This window comes from Myotis nattereri (assembly GCF_964212035.1).
Source record: "Myotis nattereri genome assembly, chromosome: 8".
NCBI classification, from domain to species: Eukaryota; Metazoa; Chordata; class Mammalia; order Chiroptera; family Vespertilionidae; genus Myotis; species Myotis nattereri.
In genome coordinates, this window is record NC_138083.1 from 7,370,274 (window position 1) to 7,392,510 (window position 22,237).

General features: G+C 48.6%; 1 protein-coding gene across 4 annotated transcripts; it reads right to left on the bottom strand.

Moving 5' to 3' along the window:
• Positions 1-3,731: 3,731 nt before the first annotated feature.
• Positions 3,732-21,341, bottom strand: RAE1 (ribonucleic acid export 1). Of its 4 annotated transcripts, none has more exons than XM_081097569.1 (13): positions 21,141-21,341; positions 20,666-20,717; positions 18,599-18,695; positions 17,995-18,099; positions 15,661-15,753; positions 11,058-11,144; positions 10,049-10,135; positions 9,865-9,936; positions 8,614-8,721; positions 6,377-6,483; positions 6,218-6,293; positions 5,509-5,703; positions 3,732-4,821 (listed from the first exon to the last, which is right to left on the bottom strand). In XM_081097569.1, exons 3-13 carry the CDS (start codon positions 18,686-18,688, stop codon positions 4,735-4,737), a joined length of 1,107 nt encoding a protein of 368 aa, XP_080953695.1. In that variant the 5' UTR covers positions 18,689-18,695; positions 20,666-20,717; positions 21,141-21,341; the 3' UTR covers positions 3,732-4,734. The 4 variants fall into 4 exon arrangements, with proteins under 4 accessions (XP_080953695.1, XP_080953692.1, XP_080953694.1 ...); XM_081097566.1 differs by having other exon boundaries at positions 20,568-20,717; positions 21,141-21,335; XM_081097568.1 differs by having other exon boundaries at positions 20,578-20,717; positions 21,141-21,304.
• Between the last annotated feature and the right edge of the window lie 896 nt (positions 21,342-22,237).

Genomic DNA, 22,237 nt, shown 5'->3' on the forward strand with positions numbered 1-22,237 from the left:
CCGAGCAGGTAAAGAGCCTGACGGACACCCTGGGCCTCTGGCACCAGGAGCTGCGAATCTTACAGTGGGAAGTGCTGGTCATCAAGACATTTTTCTCAGAAAATACCAGCTTCCATTGCTTCAAAGGCCAACCCAGGAGCCAGGAAGATCTCCGCAGGAAGGAAAACAAAGGGAGGGAAATGATGGCAAACTTGGTGCATGAGGAGGTGCCCGAGGTCAGGAGCGGCCAGGGCTCGACCTGCAGGGGAAAGGTGGCCAGTCGTGGCCAGAAGTCCGGGTCAGAGTAAGGAAAAGCCAGCCTCTCCCAGCCCCCAGGCAGCCCAGTGGAATCTTGTCGGAGTGATATGGACACAGTATGACAGGCAATCGGGCCACATCTGACCACTGAGACTCACACATAGGAAGAGGCCCACACTGTGGCTGGTGACAGAGAAGAGAAAGATGTGCGGGCACCGCCATGGCCCTGATGACCCAAAGGGCAGCGTGGATTTGGACCCATGGAAGCCTGGCAATGGACAGTTTCTTCTTAGTACTTTGTCCGCTTCCTCTCCCCGCCCCCTCCCCTGCTCCACACCCATGGGGAGAACCTACAAGAATGCATGCCAGTTATTTTTTTAAGGGGCTGACTTACTTTAAGCAAATGTGCAAGGTTTTTATTTGCTTTGTAAACAGTCCTCACCTTAAAAAGTATTTCTCAATACACTGATGCGAAATTCACAATAGACTTACATACAATAGGCTATAGAATGATTTACTCTGTTGTATTTGCCTTGTGGTAACACCACCTATTATGATAAAAACTCTCAAAACTGCAGTCACAGGGTTCTCCCACCTTCTCCCGCCTCCTGTGCCCAGCTCTGTGGGACCGGGGAGCCTGCTTATAGCAGGAAGTCCTGCAGCGCGGTGTGGCTGGCAGCCTCTGGTTGTCCCCAGCACCTCTTCAGGACATAGGTGGCTTGTGTTGAACTACCTTTCTAAGCGCTGCCAGGACAGACTTCCACCAGGACCTCTGGACCCAAGGTCTGGGGCTTCTATAGGGGGCTTGTCTAAAGGTCTCCAGGAGAGAGGGAGGGAGAGGAAATTGGCTTCAAAGTATAAAAATAAGAATCCCAAACGGATCAGTTTCATTAAACGTCAACAAATGCAGTACGTAGATCTTACTAGTGTTCGAACACATTCAATACATTTGAAAACAGTTTGTCACATAACACTTTTGAGAAATTCCCCAGTATTCAAGGTGATTGTTAATAAATCATTGTCAAGTGTAGAAGTTGCCAAATAATTTCAGAAGTAAAACATGAAAAAATCTGCAGAGAATGTGCCTGTACGGCGGGATGAGGGTGCATGTTAGTATTTGATGTGATGAGTGCAGAACCTTCAAACGCCAGGCCTAGGGCAGCAAGGTCCCAGGGAGAGGTCCTGCCAGCCAGTGCAGCTGCACATCTAGTAGCCATGGTTACAAACGTATGATCAGGTGAATTCATTTTATTATTCAAAATATTACTCTTTTCTTTTATACCAAGTCTTTGAAATCTGCTGTGCATTTCACATTTACTTACACCTCAATTCCCACGTAAGCCCAGAGCTTCAAATTAAAACTTGGCTTAAAATAGCCATTTGCCATCAATCCCCATCTGGGGAGATTTGGGTTTCATAATCTTTCCCAAACCAGGGGCAGGAACCTGCTAAAGGGTGAGCGGGCGTTCAGTGTCTCCTACACCACCAGCAACCAGGCCTCAAGGTCCAAGAAGGAAACCAACGGGACATTAACTTAAGTAGGAAAATCAGGCCTCTGGCCTCTGAAATATTGTCGCTTTCAGCTTTCCCAAAGGCCATCAATTTTTCTAACGATAAAAATGTATTATTTTAAAGAATATTCTTCTCACAGGATAAATAATCCCTCCATTTCACTTTCCAAGTATCTTACAAACTCAGTAACGAGAGCAAGCCGGGAGCCTACATTCATTTCCTCTAATAAAGTCTCTGAAATTGAATACAGAACCTGTCCCCCAATAGCGGTATTGAAGTCGTTGGCGCCACCTGCTGGCTGCACCAAAGCACAGCATCCCTCTTGGGGAATCCTCTTAGATGTGGTGCCCATCCGCATTTCTCAGGAGGGGACAGCAAGGACTCTTTGCAGTCAGCGGGCACTCACATCGCCCCACCAAATCCCACCCTGGCATCCTTTCGTCCAGGGTCCAAGGCCATGACAGATGGGGTCAGGCAGGCGGGACTCAGCACACCCCCGACGGAGGTGGGCTCAGACACATGCTGCACCCCAGAGGGCAGACTCGAAGACACGCATGCTCACACAGAACACCGTTTCCACGCAGTTACCAGGAACAGTCAGACGTGCACCTTCCTGTGGACAGCGCCTACATCCCTAATAATACGTTTCAGCATCGTCTCAGTACGTCGTCCATCCCACCAGTTCACGTCCACTCAGTAACCGAGAAAGCCTATTACCACGGCTGGGAAAAAGCCTGGAGAACCAGACGGAAAAGGCAAGTGAAAGCAGAATCCAGGGGCTAGGCTAATGTCCACTGTAAAACCTTCTCTCCTCTTCTGTATGTTGAAAATTCATTTTTATTGACTTGAGAGAGGAAGCGAGAGGGAGATAGAAACATCAATGATGAGAATCATTGATCAGCTATCTCCTGCATGCCCCCAACTGGGGATCAAGCCTGCGACCCGGGCATGTGCCCTTGACTGGAATCGAACCTGAGACCCTTCAGTCCACAGGCCAACACTCTATCCACTGAGCCAAACCAGCTAGGGCTATATGTTAAAAATTCTTACAGTAAAATGGGGTAAGTGTGGGGACACTAATGTGTCTTCGCCATGAGCTTTATAGACCCCCCCCTTTTATTAACTGGGTATACAGATTTTAAATGGCAGAATGACATTTCTTAGAGTCAAGATTACTTGTTTCTTTTTGAATAGAAGATGCCATTAAATTTACCAGTAGTTACTGAGCACCTACTGAATGTAACATACGTACTAGCGTCTGCAGGGACAGGGAGGTTTAAGGCGGAGAGTTCCTCAAGGCTCCCTGTTTTTTTGTTTTTTGTTTTTAGAGCAAGAGACAACGGGTGGAGGGCTCCCTGGGCTTTTGAGGAAACATGAAAACAAATATCTTAGAAGTTTAATGATTTCAACAAAAACCTCCTGGTTGACCATCAGCAAGTAAGTGGTAATCTTTTACGCTCCTGGTGGACAACAGCGGCAAACTCACTCCCGGTTCCTGGCAGCCCAAGTCCAACCTTGGACTTGTGCAAATGTTTCCAATTTACCAGTTACAAAAACTACCCCCTTGGCAATGTGGCACGGTCCAGTCTTGGAAAAGAGCACTTCCGAAAGCTCATGGCTTAGACTCATTATTTTGCGGCCATGTTCAACTTTGGCTCATAGAGAATGTGGGCGCGGAGCTAAGCGAAAGCTGTAAATCTACTCCCACTCCCGTGAAAGGGGCTCCTGAGCTAACCAAGCTCGACTCCCTCACTGCCATCTTTTCTACCTCTGTCTCCCGTCCATAAAGCCACAGGGCTAATTCATGAAAGGGAAAATAAGATGCAAAAGATTAACTTGAAAATTCAAGTTTCCTTTTCTAGTGCGTATGCCTTTTTCTCTCGCAAAAAAATCACTTTTCAGGGTAAGGCAGAGCTGAAGAGTTAATGGATCTGAATTCATTTGTGCTCCACGTACCAAAGAACTTAAACCGAGTGCAGATAGTCTCTTCCAGTAGAAAATTTTATTGTCATTGCTTTTGATGAGTAGGCAGACACATTGCTTACATGATGACACTAGATTTCCACACTCAGCAAGTTAGTTTACACACCAGCCCCAGACAGTAAAGTGTAAGAAGCATTTGGGATCACAGGGTAAAAACACAATAAGCTCCACCCACAGTCAAACATCAACTTGAATTTATTTGGTACTTACCAATCAGGAATTTTAAATGACACGAAATAAAAAAGCAGCACCCCATAACTATCACTAGGGCATGAGTGAAGAGCACTTCCCTTGCAGGGAACTGGGGTTCTAACTTGGCCACACACACAGCCCCACTCGGGCTTTGCCTAAAAAGGCCCGTCCCTCAGTCTCCAGGACAGCTGCCCAGCAGAGGAAAAGCACGGGATGTTAAAGACGGGAGCGGAAGGACAAGGAAAGCGCATAGCAACTCTGCTGGCCATGCTGGCAGGGCTGTTGCTAGACATTCCACTTGGTAGAAGGCATTCGCAGCCCAGGATTCCCACCTTTCCCAAGTTTTGAGATCCTGGCATTTCCCAAAGGGCGTCGCAAGTCACAAATCAAAACCCGCGATGATGCTGAACAGGGATGATCACTTCAGAGCTCACTGGGCGCTCTCCGGGCAAGGGAGGAGGTGGACAAAGGGAGCTCGGAAGGCAGTCTTTAAAATGTTTTATTACAAAGTACAGTACAGTGTTTGTAAAACGTGGCCCAGTGTTTCTAGAACACACTGCTGAACTGAGCACTGTAGACCAGGGGCCCACACGACTCTACCTCAGTAATGGCCTTGGTCCCCGTAGTCAGAGGACTCCTGTAACAGGCAGTGGAATGGAGAGACCACAGTCACTGCGGGCCGAGGGAATCGGCCCATGACACTGTTTCCCCAGGGGCTGAATCCACACCATGGCTCACACCCACCCAAGCCGGCCCTGACCCGCACACATCGGGCCGAGCAGAGAGCGGCTCCGGCCACAGGCGTCTCCACTACTTCTTGTTCCTGGGCTTGAGCTCCTCGGCCGCGTTCCGCAGGAAGATGTAGTTCTTCTTCTGAGGATTATAGAACTCATGGCCCTGATGGGGACACACAACAATCTTATTAGGAGAAAGCAGAAGTGAGCACTTTGTGGGCACTCCTCACGCCAGGCCCAGCGCTACGTGCATGAAGCAGTCTCTGGAGAAGGAATGGAGAGAAAAGCCAACTCTTCAACAGGAACCTCCGTCCGCGGAGGAGGCTGGGACTTGGTGGGATTTGCCTTCCATGTCCCACCTGGAGGAGCCACCCTGTACATGCTTGTCTTGTAGGTGCCGAGACGCTAAGCTGCCACCCCTTTAATAAGCCAAGATGGCCAGGCCGGCGTGGCTCAGTGTCCACCTATGAACCAGGAGGTCACGATTCGATTCCCAGTCAGGGCATTTGCCCAGGTTGCAGGCTTGATCCCCAGTGTGGGATGTGCAAGAGGCAGCCGATCAATGATTTTCTCTCATCATTGATGTTTCTCTCTCCCTCCCCCTTCCTCTCTAAAATCAATAAAAAAATATTTTTTAAGAAGCCAAGATGACCACCCTCAGAGAGCAAGGCCTGGGGAGGGCGGTGGACAATTGGCTCCGACGTGCGGTTTCATGCAAGAGGTCCTCTCATCCATGACCTCACCGGGACAAGGGCTTGGCCCAGGACGAGCTGCCCAGACCCAGAAGGAAGTGGAAGTGGTTAGTGTGCCTGCTGTGCGTGGAGGGGTGCGGCGGGCTGGGAACGCTCACCTTGGACCAGTCGTAGCTGGAAGCGTAGGCAAATATGTTTCCGTTGTGATTGAAGCAGCAAGCCGATATGGGCTGATCTAACTGTTCCGAAGTTTTCAGTTTTGTTCTGGCATCTTTGTCCCAGAAGCTGAATCTACCATCAGATCCCACCGTGGCAAGGGTGCCATGCACAGGATGGAACGCGATTCCATTGACCTGCAGGGGTCGACACGCACAATTAGGGGAAGATGGAGGAGAAACCTGCTTTCGCCAGCTCGTGCTTCCTGCTTGGAGCTGCTGCGCCTGGTCACAGGGACAACTAGCCATGCTCCCTGAGCCACCGCCAGCCCAGGACTGATCGTGGCTCTTGTTACCACACAAGTCAACAGAAGGTAACAAGTGCGCAGCTAGTGACCCACGGCACGGCCTCAGAAAACGCTCTACTTCCTCAGCAAACAGCAATTTCTCAGTATAAGCCACGTGTATCAACTGTCTACCGGCACCTTGAAGGGGGGGTACGCTCCCTCAGCAGCCCTGAGCTTGCATTCAGAAGTAAAGTCAGAGGATGAAGACATGTTCACAAAAACAGAAAACAGCCCCACGGAGGCAGCTGTTTCTCTCGAGCCGCGAGCCCCACACCGTCTCTAATACTGTAATGACTCAGCCACCCACCTCCCTGTCTGGTTTCTGGGCGCATTCCGTTCTCAAGGTTAAGTTTCTAACAACGTACCGCATAGATGTCCTGAGGAGCTGAAGTGTTGGTTCCGTTAGATCGGTGACATTTAAAGGTAAAGTTATCTTTGGCACTGAAAAACAAAGGCCCCAGTTAAGTTTCCCGTTTTTAGAAAAAGTCTTGGTTGAAAATGCACCACCGACCGAGCCCACTCACGGGTTTGGGGGGTTGATGTAGTGGATGGCCACTCTGCCCTCGATGCTTCCCAGCGCGAACCCCGTCGGCTTGTTCTGCTTGTCTTTAAAGATGGCCACACATCGGTGCTGTAGTTTGAAAAAACAAGACAAGCACATCCTCACAGTGTAAAATAAAACATTTCATATATTCCTCCAGTAAGCACTATTTTCTAACTTTCTTCTGAAGAAACCACAGGCCATGTGCTTTGATCCAGTTGCTCGTTCTCTGCCACCCCCGAGGCCTGGCCGCCACTCCAGCAACGCTCACGACCCTCAGGACCCCATCTGACCCTTCTCTGGTGCTGGCCTCTCATGGGGAGGGAGGAAGACATGTCAGTGTGATTCTTAGCCCCGGTGGGCGCCCTTCATCGTGACCCAGTGTTCTGTGCCTCTGCCCCTCACTGGAAAAGGGAAGCAGTACCCACCTGGCTATCACTGGGGACCAAGGGTCGAGTGGGACAGTGGCTGAGCCAGCGCTTTCTAAACCACAAAGGGCAATGCCAAAGCAAGTCACTGCACCTGACCCAACCCTGTGTCTGGGGGCCCAAAGGAGCAGGGCTGGGCACCTCTGGGTCTTCCCTTCCTCCTCCTACTCATGACAACCTGGCCTAACCCAGAGGACCACCCACCCTGCCCAAGCTGGACACTTTAGCTTCTGCGGAGGTCAGGAGGTGCGGCCCTGAGGAGCATGAGATGATGGGAAAGAGCAGTTTGTTATTGTGATGACGCAGAACACACAAATGTCCCACAAAAATGGAAAGTGAATGCTGGTTCCCTTTTGGTGCCATTTGCTCTTTAACCCACTGTATGCCATAAGGTTCTGTAGACGCAAGCGGCAGGCCTTCCACACACGCCATGTGTGTCTATAAAAAAAAATGTTTTCCCTAAGTGGCAGCCCTGACCAACTTTAAAATCATTTTTCGTGAGAATTTTCAGCTGAAAATATTCAAGAACACCCAAATTGTGAGTAATATATTTATTTTTATAATGTTCATTGCAAATTGATTTTTTAAAATTCAAACTATCGTGGCAGTGGGGATGGTTTCCGTTTTGGACGCGTGGCAGTTAACTGGTTAAAAACAAATGAACAAAATAGCAAGCCCATTACTTCTGAGTAAAAAAAGTTAACAAAAAGAGACAAAGGTCTGTAAGTACTTAGAGGACAGGAGGAACCACAGCTGGTCAAGCGGTGCCCCTGCCTGCCCCACCAGCTCGGCACAGGGTCTAATGCCCGCACACAGACGGCAACCACACGACTGGGGTACGATTTACAAGAACACATCTGCACGGTGACCCGGGGAAGACAGGCGGCATTCCTCAAAAGTGAATGAGCAGGCGCCTGCAAGTGAAGCCAGACCAGACTAGGTTGTATCAAGGAGTTTGAATTTACCCAAAGGGCAACGAATGTCAGTTAGGGGGTTGAAGCCAGGGCACGGCAGGGTCCACACACTCAGGTACAGAGGATGGACTGAAGGACCTAAACTCTTCTTGTCACTCAACAGGTTAGGGAGAGGGGTCCAGGTGGTGGGGTCAAAACAAAGTTTGTTTCCTAGGATGAGTGAGACTTGTATGCTCATGTTGCACTAAGCATACGCGGGGGAGAGACGGAAGGTACAGGAGGGAGCGGGCTGATCAGTGGCTGGAGGTTCCTGAGAAGGCCGCAGGGCACGGGTCCTGCCCTGAAACCGGCCCTGGGAGAACACTGCCTCCACCTGACAGCTGGGGATGGAGAGGAGCAGGCGCAGGCGCAGGCAGGTTTCTGGATTCACAGGAGGAAGATAAGGAAGCTCCCAACCACCAGCTTGTTTTCTGAGTAGAAGCTGATCTGAGCGCTGAGACAAAGGGGAAAAGAGAGGGAGAGTCTAGGGGACCCAAGAGAGTGAAGATCTAAGAGCCCTTGGCAAGTGGAAGACAGAGCAGGAGACGAAAACCTAAGCAGCGTCTGGGCATGACAAAGGCACTGTGGAAGGTGGAAGCTATGAGCTTACCATGGAGCCAGTCCACTGGGAAGTGGTGTTATTCAGTAGCACCCAGCTATCAGGGGGAAGTTTAGGGGAGACAGGTAAGCTGGGCTCATTCAGCAAAGAAGAGTTTTCACTCGCTAGATATTTGTGTCCTTAAATTGACTCCCTTTGAAAATACTTACAGGTGTTTAAAACTATACGTGGGCACAGGATGGGTCTAAACCCTGGCTTCTTGATCTGACTTCCGACTCACCTGGTGTTTCAGGGGAGATTCTATCCTCCTGAATTCGGAAGGCTGGTTCTCTAACTGATAGACTATCAGTCCCCTCTCCGCGGTTGCCACCACAGCCATAGGATAGATCTGGGGAATGGCGAGAGCAGAGACAGGACTAAACAGAGGACTGTGCTTTTAAAAGAAGTCCACTGCCCCCCACCCCAGGAGTGTGCTGTCTTTATACCCAAATATTATATCAAATTTTTTTACAGTCATAAAAATAAGTCTGAAATTTTTCTAAGTTTAAAACCCAATGATATCAACATGCTTTAAGAAAACATAAAATCACATTTGGATAAAATCATTTAGTTTTAAAAGACTAATTTCTTTAAAACTATCCTATATAATAAAAGGGTGATATGCAAATTGTCCCTTCGACTGGGAGTTCAAACAGGGGGCAGGGCTGGCCGGCCAACTGCCCACAGCCCCTCTCCCCAGCCGGCTGGCCTTGATTGGGGTGGACCCCACCTATGCACGAATTCGTGCACTCTGCACCCGGGCCTCTAGTAAAATATATGAATATTTAGAAAATATACTTTGGAGTAGAGAAGAAATAAAAATCACCTATGGCTCTTCATATAGTAATAGTCGTTAATGTTATGACAGTTTTACTCCAGTTTTTCTGAGCATTATACATATATGCATGTGAATGTATGTTTCTATATAATCCGTATCATTAACTCAAAGTGTGTATTCTAAAAATACTAATGACTGTCTAATATTCTCTCAAATAAACCTACCCCAGGGTTCACTTAACCATGTCTGTCTTCCTTCCCTTTAGATCACTTCCCATGTTTCACAGTTTTATAACAACAGAGACCATGTGCAACCTTCTTGTTCTCATGACAAATTTCTATAAGTGGAATTGCTGGGCAGTTGGTACAAAGCTTGAAGACTGATGACTAAATGGATGGAGAAAGTTCTTCATTTTCTCACCCACAGAGACAGTCCCCACAAATCTAAAACACAGAGTTACTGCCCATTTCCTACAGCCACACGATAAAGGTCATACCCTGATAGCACATAGCTCTCTGCATATATTCAAATGACAAGTGACCAAAAACCTGACACCCACTATTTAGTAATTCTGGAACAAATGCAGCACAAGAATCAGATTTAAGATGACTGAGGCAATCTGGACTATATCCCCCTCTAATTGCAAGATGTCATAAGGTCAGAAAAGCTTTTCTCTTTTAAAAGGAAATATGTATAAAGTTAGAAACGCCTTACCATGTCGGCACAATAACACCTCTCAGGGAGCTGCAAAACCATCATGGGATTTGATGATCGTGTATCCCAAAACTAAAAGAAAAAAAGCCAGAAAGCGACTATTCAGAGCTAAAGCCCAAACAGTGTAAGAACAATGAATGCATGTTGACCTGGTTGGGCCATAGGGCCCCTCAGCAGAGTGTACCTTCAAAGTCTTATCCCAGCTCCCGGTCATCACGCAGCTGTAGTTCGGGGCTTTGATCCAATGAATGGTTTTCACAGGAGCATCATGCTTTCAACAAGACAGAACCAAAACAGATGAAGGTAAATGTAACTAGTGCTAACAGCTTTAGTTCTGAAAATCCAAAGAGAAGGAATTAATTTAAATATTGAGGTCAAACCAAACAAAAACTGAAGGGTATTTTAGCCCTTCACCATGACCAAAACGTTCAAGTAACGTAAGAGCCCACGTCTCCCTTCCATTCGCATGAACTTAATTGGATTTTACCCACAATTAACTAGTATGTGAGAGTGAGAGGGAGTCCCTCCTGGGAAATCATCAGAAATAACTAGTAGGGGACTCCACCAAGGTTTTATTTACTTACTGAGGTGACACAAACTGAGAGATCAGGAGCTGCCTCTTGCACACAGCACTGTGGCCCGAGTGCGGAACACCTTCCTGACACCATCTCAGTGTCCTCACAGGTTCCTGGCTCTAGGTTCTCTCATCCTCGTCGCTTCCACCTTTCTTAGCAGACATCACACAAGAGGCTGCCTTGTCCCTAGTGGACTACAAAGCTCTGGGGCGTGTGGAAGCATCTCCTCACCGTTGTACCTCCCGGTGACAGTACCTGGCATACATCAGGTATTGGATAAATACTGGCCCTATGAACGAGTGAGCATATGTAGCTGGTAAAAGACAAGCCACCCACGGGTGCTGAGTGTCAAGTGAGTGAATGCTGAGGGTCACCTGTCACATGTGTCAGATTTAACATCACTAACTCCTCATGACGCTCTCATCTACACATACACGGGAGACCCTTCACAGAGCAATCTGTGGAGCACGAGTAAGAATGGCCACAAACGGTCCGTTGTGCTAACCAGGGGGTTTCTGTCTAAAGTCTAAGTGAGTTGGTACAGTCAAACCGCATCTCTTCTGTAAGCGAATTCTAGAAATGGAATTCCAGAACTTGCAGAGGGCAAGCTCTCCTTACCTGTGCGATCTGTATTGCTTGGTTACTGTTAAGGTCCCACATTTTGGCAGTTTTATCACATGAAGCCGTAAAAACTTTGCTCCCATCCTACAGTAAAAGGGAGAGAACCTGTCATGCTAAGAAAAAGAAAATCTCTGTCTATATGTATAATTAGAAGGGGCTGAATGTATTCAGGCAGGTTTTGCTCTGAAAAATTTTTTTTTTAAATATATTTTATTGATTTTTTACAGAGAGGAAGGGATAGAGATAGAGAGTTAGAAACATCGATGAGAGAGAAACATCGATCAGCTGCCTCCTGCACATCTCCCACTGGGGATATGCCCGCAACCCAGGTACATGCCCTTGACCGGAATCGAACCCGGGACCTTTCAGTCTGCAGGCCGACGCTCTATCCACTGAGCCAAACCGGTCTCGGCTGCTCTGAAATTTTTACTTTTCCAATTATATGGGGCCACTATACTATAAACGACAATGTCATATACAAAACACATTTTCAGCTCCATTTTTATTATTGATTTATTTTTTATAAGACATGCTATGTACACAGGATGAACAAATTCAAAGGCACGGTGAGGACTCTGCCTCTCCCACTGACCCAGCTCTCCTCTCAGAGGCAGCCAGGGCCCTGACACGTCCTCCAGGAACAGACAGCGTAGCTGGTATCTGTGTCAGTTAACAAGGAGCCACTTACACTTTTTTCTTATTTTAATCAATTTCAAGCCTTCACGAAAGTTGCAAGAATAAAACAATGAACACCCATAAACCCTCCACTTAGATCCACCAATTACAAACATTTGCCGTATTTCCTTCTTTTTATACACACATGTCTATACTCATTACTACTTTTGTTCAGCTCCATATCTAATAGGATTCCAAAGGGCATGCAGTAAAACGACACTAATGTTCAATAATCAGTGGTCCTATGTCAAATTACAGGATATTTTAAAAAATAGCAGTTCTTGTAAATGGTTTTTAAAATATTCACAAACAGAACTCAAAGTAGGCCAATCAAGTATGAAGCACAAGATAATTTTTACTGCTTGGCTGGCATGGCTAAGTGATTGAACTTTGACCTATGAACCAGGAGGTCATGGTTCGATTCCCAGTCAGGGAACATGCCAGGTTACAGGCTCGATCCCCAATGCGGGGCGTGCAGAAGGCAGCTGAACAATGATTCTCCCTTATCATTGATGCTTCTATCTCTCTCTCCTGCTCCCTTCCTCTCTGAAATTAAAATATACATACAGCTCTAACCGGTTTGGCTCAGTGGATAGAGCGTCAGCCTGCAGACTGAAGGGTCCCAGGTTTGATTCTGGTCAAGAGCATGTACCTTGGTTGCGGGCACATTCCCAGTGGGGGGTGTGCAGGAGGCAGCTGATTGGTGTTTCTCTCTCATCAATGTTTCTTACTCTCTCTCCCTTCCTCTCTGTAAAAAATCACTAAAATATATTTTAAAAAATACACACACACACACACACACACACACACACACAAGCATGCACTGGTGGGGTCCCTAGGCCTGGCCTGCGGACATCCCCCGAGGGGTCCCAGATTGCAAGAGGGTGCAGGTCAGGCTGAGGGACCCCACCAGTGCATGATCGGGGCTGGGGAGGGACCATGGGAGGGCTCCAAGGCATGTCTGGCCCATCTCACCCACACCCCATTGGCCGGACCCCAGCAGCAAGCTAACCAGCAGCAAGCTAACCTACCAGTCAGAGTGTCTGCCCCATGGTGGTCAGTGTGTGTCATAGCTACCAGTTGAACGGTCATTTAGGCTTTTATATATATAGATATGTCCTATATATGTAAAAGCCTAATATGCTAAGTGTCCGGTCATCCAGTCAACCAATCAAAGCGTAATGTGCTAATGATATGCTAAGGCCACTCAACCACTCGCTATGACAATCACTGACCACCAGGGGGCAGACACTCCAACTGGCAGGTTAGCTTGCTGCTGGGGTCCGGCTGATGGGGACTGAGCGAGAAGATCGGAGAATCAGGTGCCTTTTCCGCCCTGGCCAGTGATAGCAGGAAATAGGGGTGGAGCCAGCGATGGGAGCTGGGCACGGTCGAAGCTGGCAGTCCCAGGAGCTAGGGGTCCCTTGCCTGGGCCTAAAGCGAAGCCCACGATCGCGGCACCCCCCGCTGCCACTGCAGGTCCCCGCTGCCCAGGCCGGAAGCCTAGGCCAGAGGCGTTAGGCCTGGGCAGGGGCAGAGCCTGCAACCGCGGGGAGCTGGGGGTCCCCTGCCCAGGCCTGACGCCTCTGCCGGAGGCCTCAGGCCTGGTCAAGGGGCCGATCCGGTGATTGGTGATCGGAGGGTGATGAGGGTCAACTCCTCTGGCCGAGGCATCAGGCCTGGGTGGGGGGCGGAGCCAAGGATTGGGGGGATATGATGGTCCCCTTGCCCAGGCCTGAAGCCTGGGTGAGAGGCGTCAGGCTTGGGCGGGGGGTGGAGCAAGCGATCAGAGGGAGATGGGGGTCCCCTGCCCAGGCATGATTCCTGGGCCAGAGGCCTCAGGCCTGGGCGGGGGCCAGAGCCAGTGATCGGAGGGAGATGGGGGTCCCCTGTCCAAGCCTGACACCTCTGGCGGAGGCGTCAGGCCTGGGCAAGGGGCCGATCAGGCCATCGGAGGGTGATGGGGGGTCTACGCCTCTGGCCGAGGCATCAGGACTGGGCAAGGGGCAGAGCCAGCAATCAGAGGGGTCTGGGGGTCCCCTGCCCAGGCCTGACGCCTCTGTCAGAGGCATCAGGCCTGGGCAAGGGGCCGATCCTGCGATTGGAGGGTGATGGGGGTCAACGCCTGAGGGCTCCCAGTATGTGAGAGGGGGCAGGCTGGGCTGAGGGACACTCCCCCCCCCCCCCCCCGACACCCAGTGCACGAATTTCGTGCACCAGGCCCCTAGTATGTGTATATATATATATATAAAGATAATTTTTACTAAAAAGAGAAAGCACTAATTGGAAAGTCCAGACCAGTGGTTGGCAAATTTTGTCTTAAAGTGCTGGCTATTTGTTTAGTAAACATTTCAGTCTTTGTAGTTCACCACTGCAGCTCTTTAGCTCTGCTGCTGCTGCAGCATGAAAGCAGCTGCCACACCACGTAAGTGAATGAGTGTGGCTGTGTTCTGACAAAACTGTTTACAAACACAGGCAACGGCCCCATTTGGCCACAGTTGGCTATTCTGTTGTAATTATCTTCATTTCATATGGGAGCACCATGCAGATAATGCAGCTGTCACAAACGTTCGCTACCTGAAATTCTCATCTGTTTCTATGTCGGTCCTAAGCGGTCACGAGTCCCGCGAGCACAGGACCTGCCGACCTTGCCTCCTCTGAGTGCCACGACATCTTGGTGCTCGGGCGTGCTAGAGGGCCTGGTCGCTATTTGCTGAATTAAATGCTATTCTCTGTCTAGTTATTATTATCTTTATTGGGTATGTGAGGAAACAGACACAGACATTATGTATCTTGCCAAAGTAAAAAAGCTGGAGGAGATAAAGACAAAATTTGAACCTACGCCTGAACGAGACAATGCTCACAGCTCACTTTTCCTTTAAAATTCAGCTCAATTCTTGCCTCTTTAGTGACACATTCACAGCACCCTTTCAAATTCTTTAGGCTCCCAGTGTTCACACCCACCCCAACCAAGACATCCTGCCTCTAGAACAGCTCACTGTCAGAACTCCTCACTCCGAGGTTTGAGTCCTCCACGAGATGAGGCACAACTTGGGAAAGCCACTCAGTAACATCCGGGCAGCAGAATTCCTGTCAGTTACCTCTACTCCTTACCACACTTAAAAGAAAGTTTACAATTCTGAACCATTACCCAATCAGTTAAGAAAGACAGGCAAATTAACTTAGAAATAACTGTATCTGTAACAAATGCATCACTTTTCAGAATGTTTGCATCTACCTATTGCCACATCTACCAACTTCCGACTCGGTCAGGCCCCTATGTTTTCTCTGTACCGGTGCAGCCACCAGGCAGGAGAGGGAGAAGGGCTGGGCTGTCAGCTCTCCCCCGCCCCCTGCTACTCCTTCATCCAGGGGGCAGGCCCCCCACAGCTGCAGCTCTCTCTGTGCCTTGCCACCTATCCTTCACCTTCATTCAGTTCTCCTCAATCAATAGCAACAACAAACAACAAAAACAAAAACCTTGCACACGCTTGCTTACGTAGCTGACAGTCAGGATCTGGGAGGGAAAGGGAATCCCCCAAAAACCAAATGTCTTCAAATGTCTAATAACAGAAAAGAATTTATTTTCTAGATAGTAAATTTCTAATTTTAAAACAACACAAGCTCATGGAATATTTAGAAGTAGGAAAGGCCTCAAGAAAAATCCTCTGTTCAAGGTAACATGTCAATAAAATAATGGATTTTTTATGCAACAAAGCTTTCATAGAGATTAACTAAAGCCAACAATGATAACATCAGGAACATCAATAAATTACTATATTTACACTCAGAAATCTAGAATTCCTTCAATGTGTACACATACCTATTATTTGTGTTTGGGGTTATATAAAAACAGAAACATACAAACATTCTGACTACACTGTACTTATGTAGAAGAAAACATGAGAAATCGAATGACACTTACATCACTCCAGCAGACGTCGAGGACAGGCCCCGTGTGCATCTGCTGGGCTTTAGGAATAGTCTGTCCACTGTCCTGAACTTCCCAGCAGCGAACCTATGGTAATAAGACATGTTAATGCAAACATAGCAATTTATGATAAATTATATGCATTTAAAACTAATAACTAATGGAGTACAATTAAAATATATATGGACTTCGATCAATCTTATTAAAATCTTAGAATAAAGTAATTGAAAAGTATACACAAGTAGTTACGTTCCTATTCCTAATCCATTTAAATATACAAATTCGTTTGCTTCCACCTAAAACCGCAGACAGTTTTCTCAACATAGCTATGAGCTACATCTGTCTTTTAAGGCAGAATGTCATCATTACCATTCAGAGAATCAAAACCAAAGTGGAAACTTAACCTTTCTTCTCTGAATACTTCACTTTGACTTTTTGTATCATTTTTCCCCAGTTACAAAAGTAATGCATTTTACTTAGAGATTTTGTAAATATGACAAGAAAACAAAAATCACCCTCATCCCATGGACAACTAGTTGGCAGCCGTGTGCTTTCAGTCTTTCTAGGCACACATATCTTCTTCGAAAAACGAGACTGCAGAGTATCTTCATTTTTGTAATTGCAGTTCCCCTCAACTGCATTAGTTGCCAATAAACATTCTTACATTTTTTGGGCAGAGAATCAACTGAAGTCTTTCTAGAAACTCCATGTAAAAACCAAACCTGCTCAACCTTGACAACCTCCTCCCCAACTACTTTCCTCCCCTCATCCCCTCACTGCCTGCTTCCCTGTTGCAGAAACCTTTTCAAAAACTTTAAAAATGGTATCCTATCATTCCGACATATCATGAATTACCATTACTGTTAGATAGTGCAATTTTGAAGTTTTCCTGCATGAAGACCCTCAAGGGTCTATGCTTAGATCCTCCTCAGGCCCCGAGGGGAATCGCTGAGACAGGATTGCTTAGGAACTGTACCACACACACACCTACCAGCACACCATGTAAGGCTTCAGCTTAGTGTTGTCAGCACCAAGGGTAATTCCTTTAACCTTCTTATTTTTGTTAATTTGATAGAAAAACAAGTCAATTGTGTAAATGCGTGTTTACCTATTTTAGGTGTGGTGAGTGGTTGAAGTTTAATGGATCACTTGAACCTCTTTGTGAAGTACCTCTTCACCCCCTTTGCTTATTTTTCTACCAGTTTTATTTCTTTTTGTATACTATGATTTTGTCTCTTTTTTGTACACAACAGGTAAGTACAGGCCTATGCAGAATCTGCGCTATATCTAAAGTTAAGAGAAGTTTGCCATGTGCCTGAAGAACATGCTCAGGAAGCCTCGGTGCACTGTCATGGACAACACGCACTCCCAACGAACACCCAGTTGATCTGGAAATACACTTCCAGGTTCTGACCTAAAGGAGGAATTTCTGAGCCAGCTGTGTAATTGTGCTTCAACAAAACTCAGTGTACGAAGAACTGACATCTGCCCACTCAGAAGGATTTACACCAGTGGTTTCCAATGTGGGGCACATGCCTCACAGGGGGGCAATTGGAGAATGAGTAATTAACAAGCGTAATATGCTAATTAGACCGGACATTCTTCCAGGTGAAGTCAGGGCTGCGAGGGAAGCCTGGGTCCCGGGTGTCAGAGGGAAGCCGGTGCCGGCAGCCAGGGGAAGGAAGGCCTACTCTTGCACAAATTTTGTGCATCAGGCCTCTAGTTAATATATATTGTGACATATTTATGCATTTCAGTTATTATGTTTTGAAACTTTATTTGCTATTATTTTCATATTCATATTTTTTTTAACAATTTCTTAGTGATTTCTTCCTCAGTACTTCAACTGTCCTTTTGTTCTTTTTCTTTTCCACGGAAGCTATGCTCTTTGGACGCTTGTTTAGAGCAAGTTAACGGCCTTTAGGCTTCCTCCACGGGAACAGAAGTCATTTCTTTTAATAATAAGAATTACATGTCACAGGGGCAGCAGGATTTTAGAGATGCTCAGGTGGGGCATGGCCAAAAAAAGGTTGGGAACCACTGGTTGATACCTTCTAACTTGGCGGTCGCCAACCTTTCGGACCTCACGGACCACTGGTTGGCAACCGCTGCTCTAATTTATCTAAGATTTATTTATTTAAATACAGAAAATTGTAAAAACAGGAGAGTTCCCATCACCCCACACCCAGTTTCCTTCTTACATTTGTCAACATGGATAAGTCTTAACTCAGCTTCAACCGCTTGGGAGAGGATGGAGCCAAAAGGAAACCTAACTCCACCCATTCAAAGAGGCATGACTTATAGAACACACACATGAGGAGCACTTACATCGTTAGCCCATGATCCTGCAATAAGAAAGTTCCCTGGCAAGGTTGGTGGGCTGAAAGATAGACAACCAATGCTATCATCAGGAGAGGATGTCACTTCAATATCCTGGTGGGGGAAAGGTCAACGTTAAAATGTATGCATCATCCCAGTTTCCTTCAAAATTGCTTTCTTTCTCACTGAACCTCAGGGTGGAATTCCCTTGTGCTCAAGAACTAACGGAATCAGACCTGTCTTACTTGGCTCAAAAAGGGTGATGAGAAAGAAGCCAGTGAAGGCACCAGCACAACCACGTTTCCAGGTGAGGGCCCACCATCTTGCCCTTAAGTGCTGATCACAGCTGCTGCCTGCCCTCCCTCCCTCCCTCCCTGCAGAGATTCTGATTCAACAGTGTAGGCCAGGCCCCAGGTGATTCTGGTGACTGGGGCAGTGAGGGGGACAGGACAGCAGGTCCCTATGCTCCAATGTTTGAGAAAGCAACCCGACAAATTTTCAGAGCTTCCACCCCAAAGGAGGCTCCCCCACTATCAGTTTCTCCTGCTGCCACTGCTGTGGGAGACCCTGCCCTGCCCTCTTCAGGACAACCCCAGGATGTCCAATGTGGTACCTTCATAGGGTTGTGGTTATCTGTAGTTGTGCTGCCAAACATGCTGGTCCCACCAGTTCCAAAACCAGAGGTTGTTCCAAACAGACTCATTTTGGCTCTAAAACAAATAATGGAAAATGTTAAGGACAGGTCCTTTTTTAAGTTATAAATACCACCGAGAGGCAATACAAAGCTAATTAAGGTGCAGAAGGGAAACAAAGAGTACATGGCTTGACGCTAGGCCTCTCTCTATTGAAGAGATCTAAATATGTGAGAGTGCTTTTTAAAAATAAACTTCCTATTTTAGATTTATAGACATTGTAAAGACAGGAGAGTTCCTATACACCCACAGCCAGTTTCCTTACACTTGTCACCACGGATAAACCAACGCCGACACATCCCTGCAGTGCTTCAGTCCCAGCTAGAACTCGACTCGCTCAGGCTTTACAGCGACGCTGCGCTGAGCACCAGGATACAACCGCAAACCAGCAGCAGGTCCCTCTCTTCCCGGTTCCCACTGAGTGAGAATCCACTTTCTTACTAATCTCTGCTCGTTGGTTTAGGTCAAGATCTCCATGTGAAGTTACTTAGAAAAGCAACCAGTCCTGGCTGCGATTTCTTTGTAGGAGTTTTTCAAAGTAATCCACTGGTCTACGTGAGCACCAGCCTCGCATATGGGTGGATATCTGCCAGCAAGAATCTCCCATTACGAGTTTTTTTAGGAAACTCACCAGGTTTTGGACCCTGCTCTCACCAGGCCTTACTTTCCTGCTTTATAAATACAAAATACTTCCTCCAGGGGTACTCTGAGGATCACACTGGGTTATCCGTGTAGAAAGGGCAGTACCTCGGACTTAGTGGGTACAATGAACTCCTTTCCTTTGCAAGGAGAAAGTCTGTGTACTGTAACTCCCTGGTGACTCACGCGTGCTGACGCCCCTTTTTCAATTCTGTCATCGGCTAGCAAAATTTTAAGCCACGAAGCCTACCAGGTCAGTCACCTCTCCCAAAGGAGTCAGGGAGCCGAGTGGCATACTTGCCAACAAGGGTAACATCTCTAAAAAAAGACAACACAGAATGGGAAACTACTAGGCATTTTGGAAAGACATTTGCGTTTCCCCAGCTCCATGAACAGTAAGCAGGGGCAGACATGCTGGGTAAAAGCAACAGCTCAGAAAGCAACTTTGCGAGAGGCCGTGCAGCGTGCTGCTACCGCTGCCTGAAACGTCAGCAGTGTGCGTGGACCGCCAGTTAACTGCACGGGCGAGCAAAGCCGTGGCCAGGCTGCTGCCATCGAGCCCAGGAACGAGCCACATCGCTTTGGCCGTGTTATTTAGCCTTGACTTTCTCATCCATAAACACAGTCACTGACATCCATTTCATAGGGTTATGAAAGCCCGGTGAGCACACACAGGGCCTGAAACTTGACTCCCATTCCCTCCCCCGCTTCAACCATCACGATGGGAGAGAACACTCCTGCCACTAGGAAGGAGCACAGGCCATTCCAGTACCTGTCGGCCTTTGTGGACCACGTGGTATGCAGGACACTGGGAGCCCCCGGGTCCAGAAGGCACCCGCCCGCCTTTCACCTCCCCCACCGCCCCCCACGCTGCCCTCCTCCCGCTCTGCACCCACGCGCTCCCTGCCGGCTTCCTTTCTGCCCCCCACGGCGCTCACCCCTCGCTGTGGCTGGGGTAACTCCCCCTCCCCCCAACCTCCAGCTGTCTGTCAAAAGGTGCCCCCGGGGAACTTTGTGAGGGGACGGAATGTTCTAAAACTGCACCGAGGTGGTGTTTGCACAACTATATTAAAGTCCCCAAGCTCATCAACAGGTACACACAGGTCTAACTTACAATAAAGCTCTCAAACCTATGTTTTTTAAGAAAGGTCACCTCCTCGGAGGCCTCTCTGCCTTCCTAATTTAACATCGCCAACCTCCGATCACGGCCCCCCGTGCCCCCCCTTCCCGTCCCCGTTTCCTTCGTAACACCTGTCACGACCTGGGATGTCTTTGCAATCAACCTCTTTCCCAGGAGAATGCCAGCTGCAACGCGCGGACACCTGTCTGGGTTCTTGCCTCGCACACACCTGGCGCTCAGCACAGGGCCTGGCCGGGGCAGAGTGTGAGTGTGACCAACACCTGGCGGAGGAAGATAGAAACAAAAGACTTCGTTTCAGAGTGGTAAGCGCAACGGGGCAACGAGGCAGGCTGACGCGGGGTCTAAAGGTGATGGCTTTGGGTAGCAGCGCCGTCAGGCAAGGTCTCTGAGGGGGTGCAACGCGTTTGACGAGAAGCCAGGGTCGTGCAGGGAAGGGCGGGGGCGACAGACGCTGCCTTCAACTCTGTGGCCCGGCCCGTGCCTCAGTTTCCCCACCAGAGACATGAGGGGGTTAGACGCGAGGTGACCGCCGCGGCCCCTTCCAGCTATGACGTCACTCCCTGGATCACTAGGGGGGCTTTTCAAAAGGCCGGCTCGTCGCGGGCGCCCTGGGCCGGGGAGTGGGGGCCCGGCCTCGGCGGCGCCATGGCGGCGGTAACGAGGGGAAGCGGCACGGGGACTACCTGAGAGTCGCACGGCGGCGAGACGCCGGCTGCAGGGACCGGAGGGACTCGGGAGCTTGCGACCCCGCTCCGGCACGAAGGGGGCAGGGGCGAGGTGGCGCGAACAAGAATGCTGGGAGCCGGGGATCTCCCACGCCGGCGGAGGAAACTGCCCCTAGTGCTGTGGGGACGTCGTACGTGCGCATCCGAGCCACTTCCTGTGTCGCCCGGAAGGCAAGAGATAAAAGGCTCCTCCTCCCGCCAGGCGACGACACATGCGCACAAACGCCATTGACGCTGCGAGGAGATCCTCGTGCCAGCAGCTTGCGGATTGGTGGAAAGTTCCTGTGCCGATTCTAGTAACCTAGCGACCTCTGCTAAGCCCGCGCCGGCCGGTGGAGGGAAGTGTTTTCTCCGCTGAGTTAAAAGTCGGGCACAGTTCTGATGCCGTCCAAGGCCATCCTCCCAGAAACGGATGGGACTCTGCGCGGGTTCCTGCCATGACTTCCCAGTTTGCGAGAGGGGTATCCTGAGCCGTCCTAGCTCTCTGGACCTCAATTTCCAGCTGCAAAATGTCTAACTGAATTCAGGGCTGTTCTTAATTTGGTTCAAGTGAAGTAATACACGTGGAAGGCTTTGGGTAAATGTAAGGTTCCATAAGAATGTTAAGGGGCTGTTCTGACACCGGTGCCAACTGTGAATTTTTCAGCTGCTTTTCTTCCCCTTTCAGGGATGTCCAAAGTCGGGGGGCCGGAGGAGGGGGCGATGAGACCTTGTGATAAAATGCACTTTCAGACGGTACATGGTGGCCCCAAGAACCCACATTTCTAGCAAATGCCCAGCTGGGGTTTCGGGACCTTGCACTTCAGTCCAGTACCAAGGATCGAGACATGAGATCAAGTATTCAGAATCCCTTCAGGGAACTTGAGAAAGCTTTGATGCCTGGGCCTCATGTTCGGATTCTGATTTAGTTGCTCTGGGGCGGAACTGAGGGAATTAATTTTTTTTTTTTTTAAAGCTCCCAAGCGATTCTAAGATGCAGCCAGATTGAGAACCTCTCCTCTAGATAATAATAGTTCTTTTGAGCACTAGATGACCCCTCTCCTGTCATTTCCCGA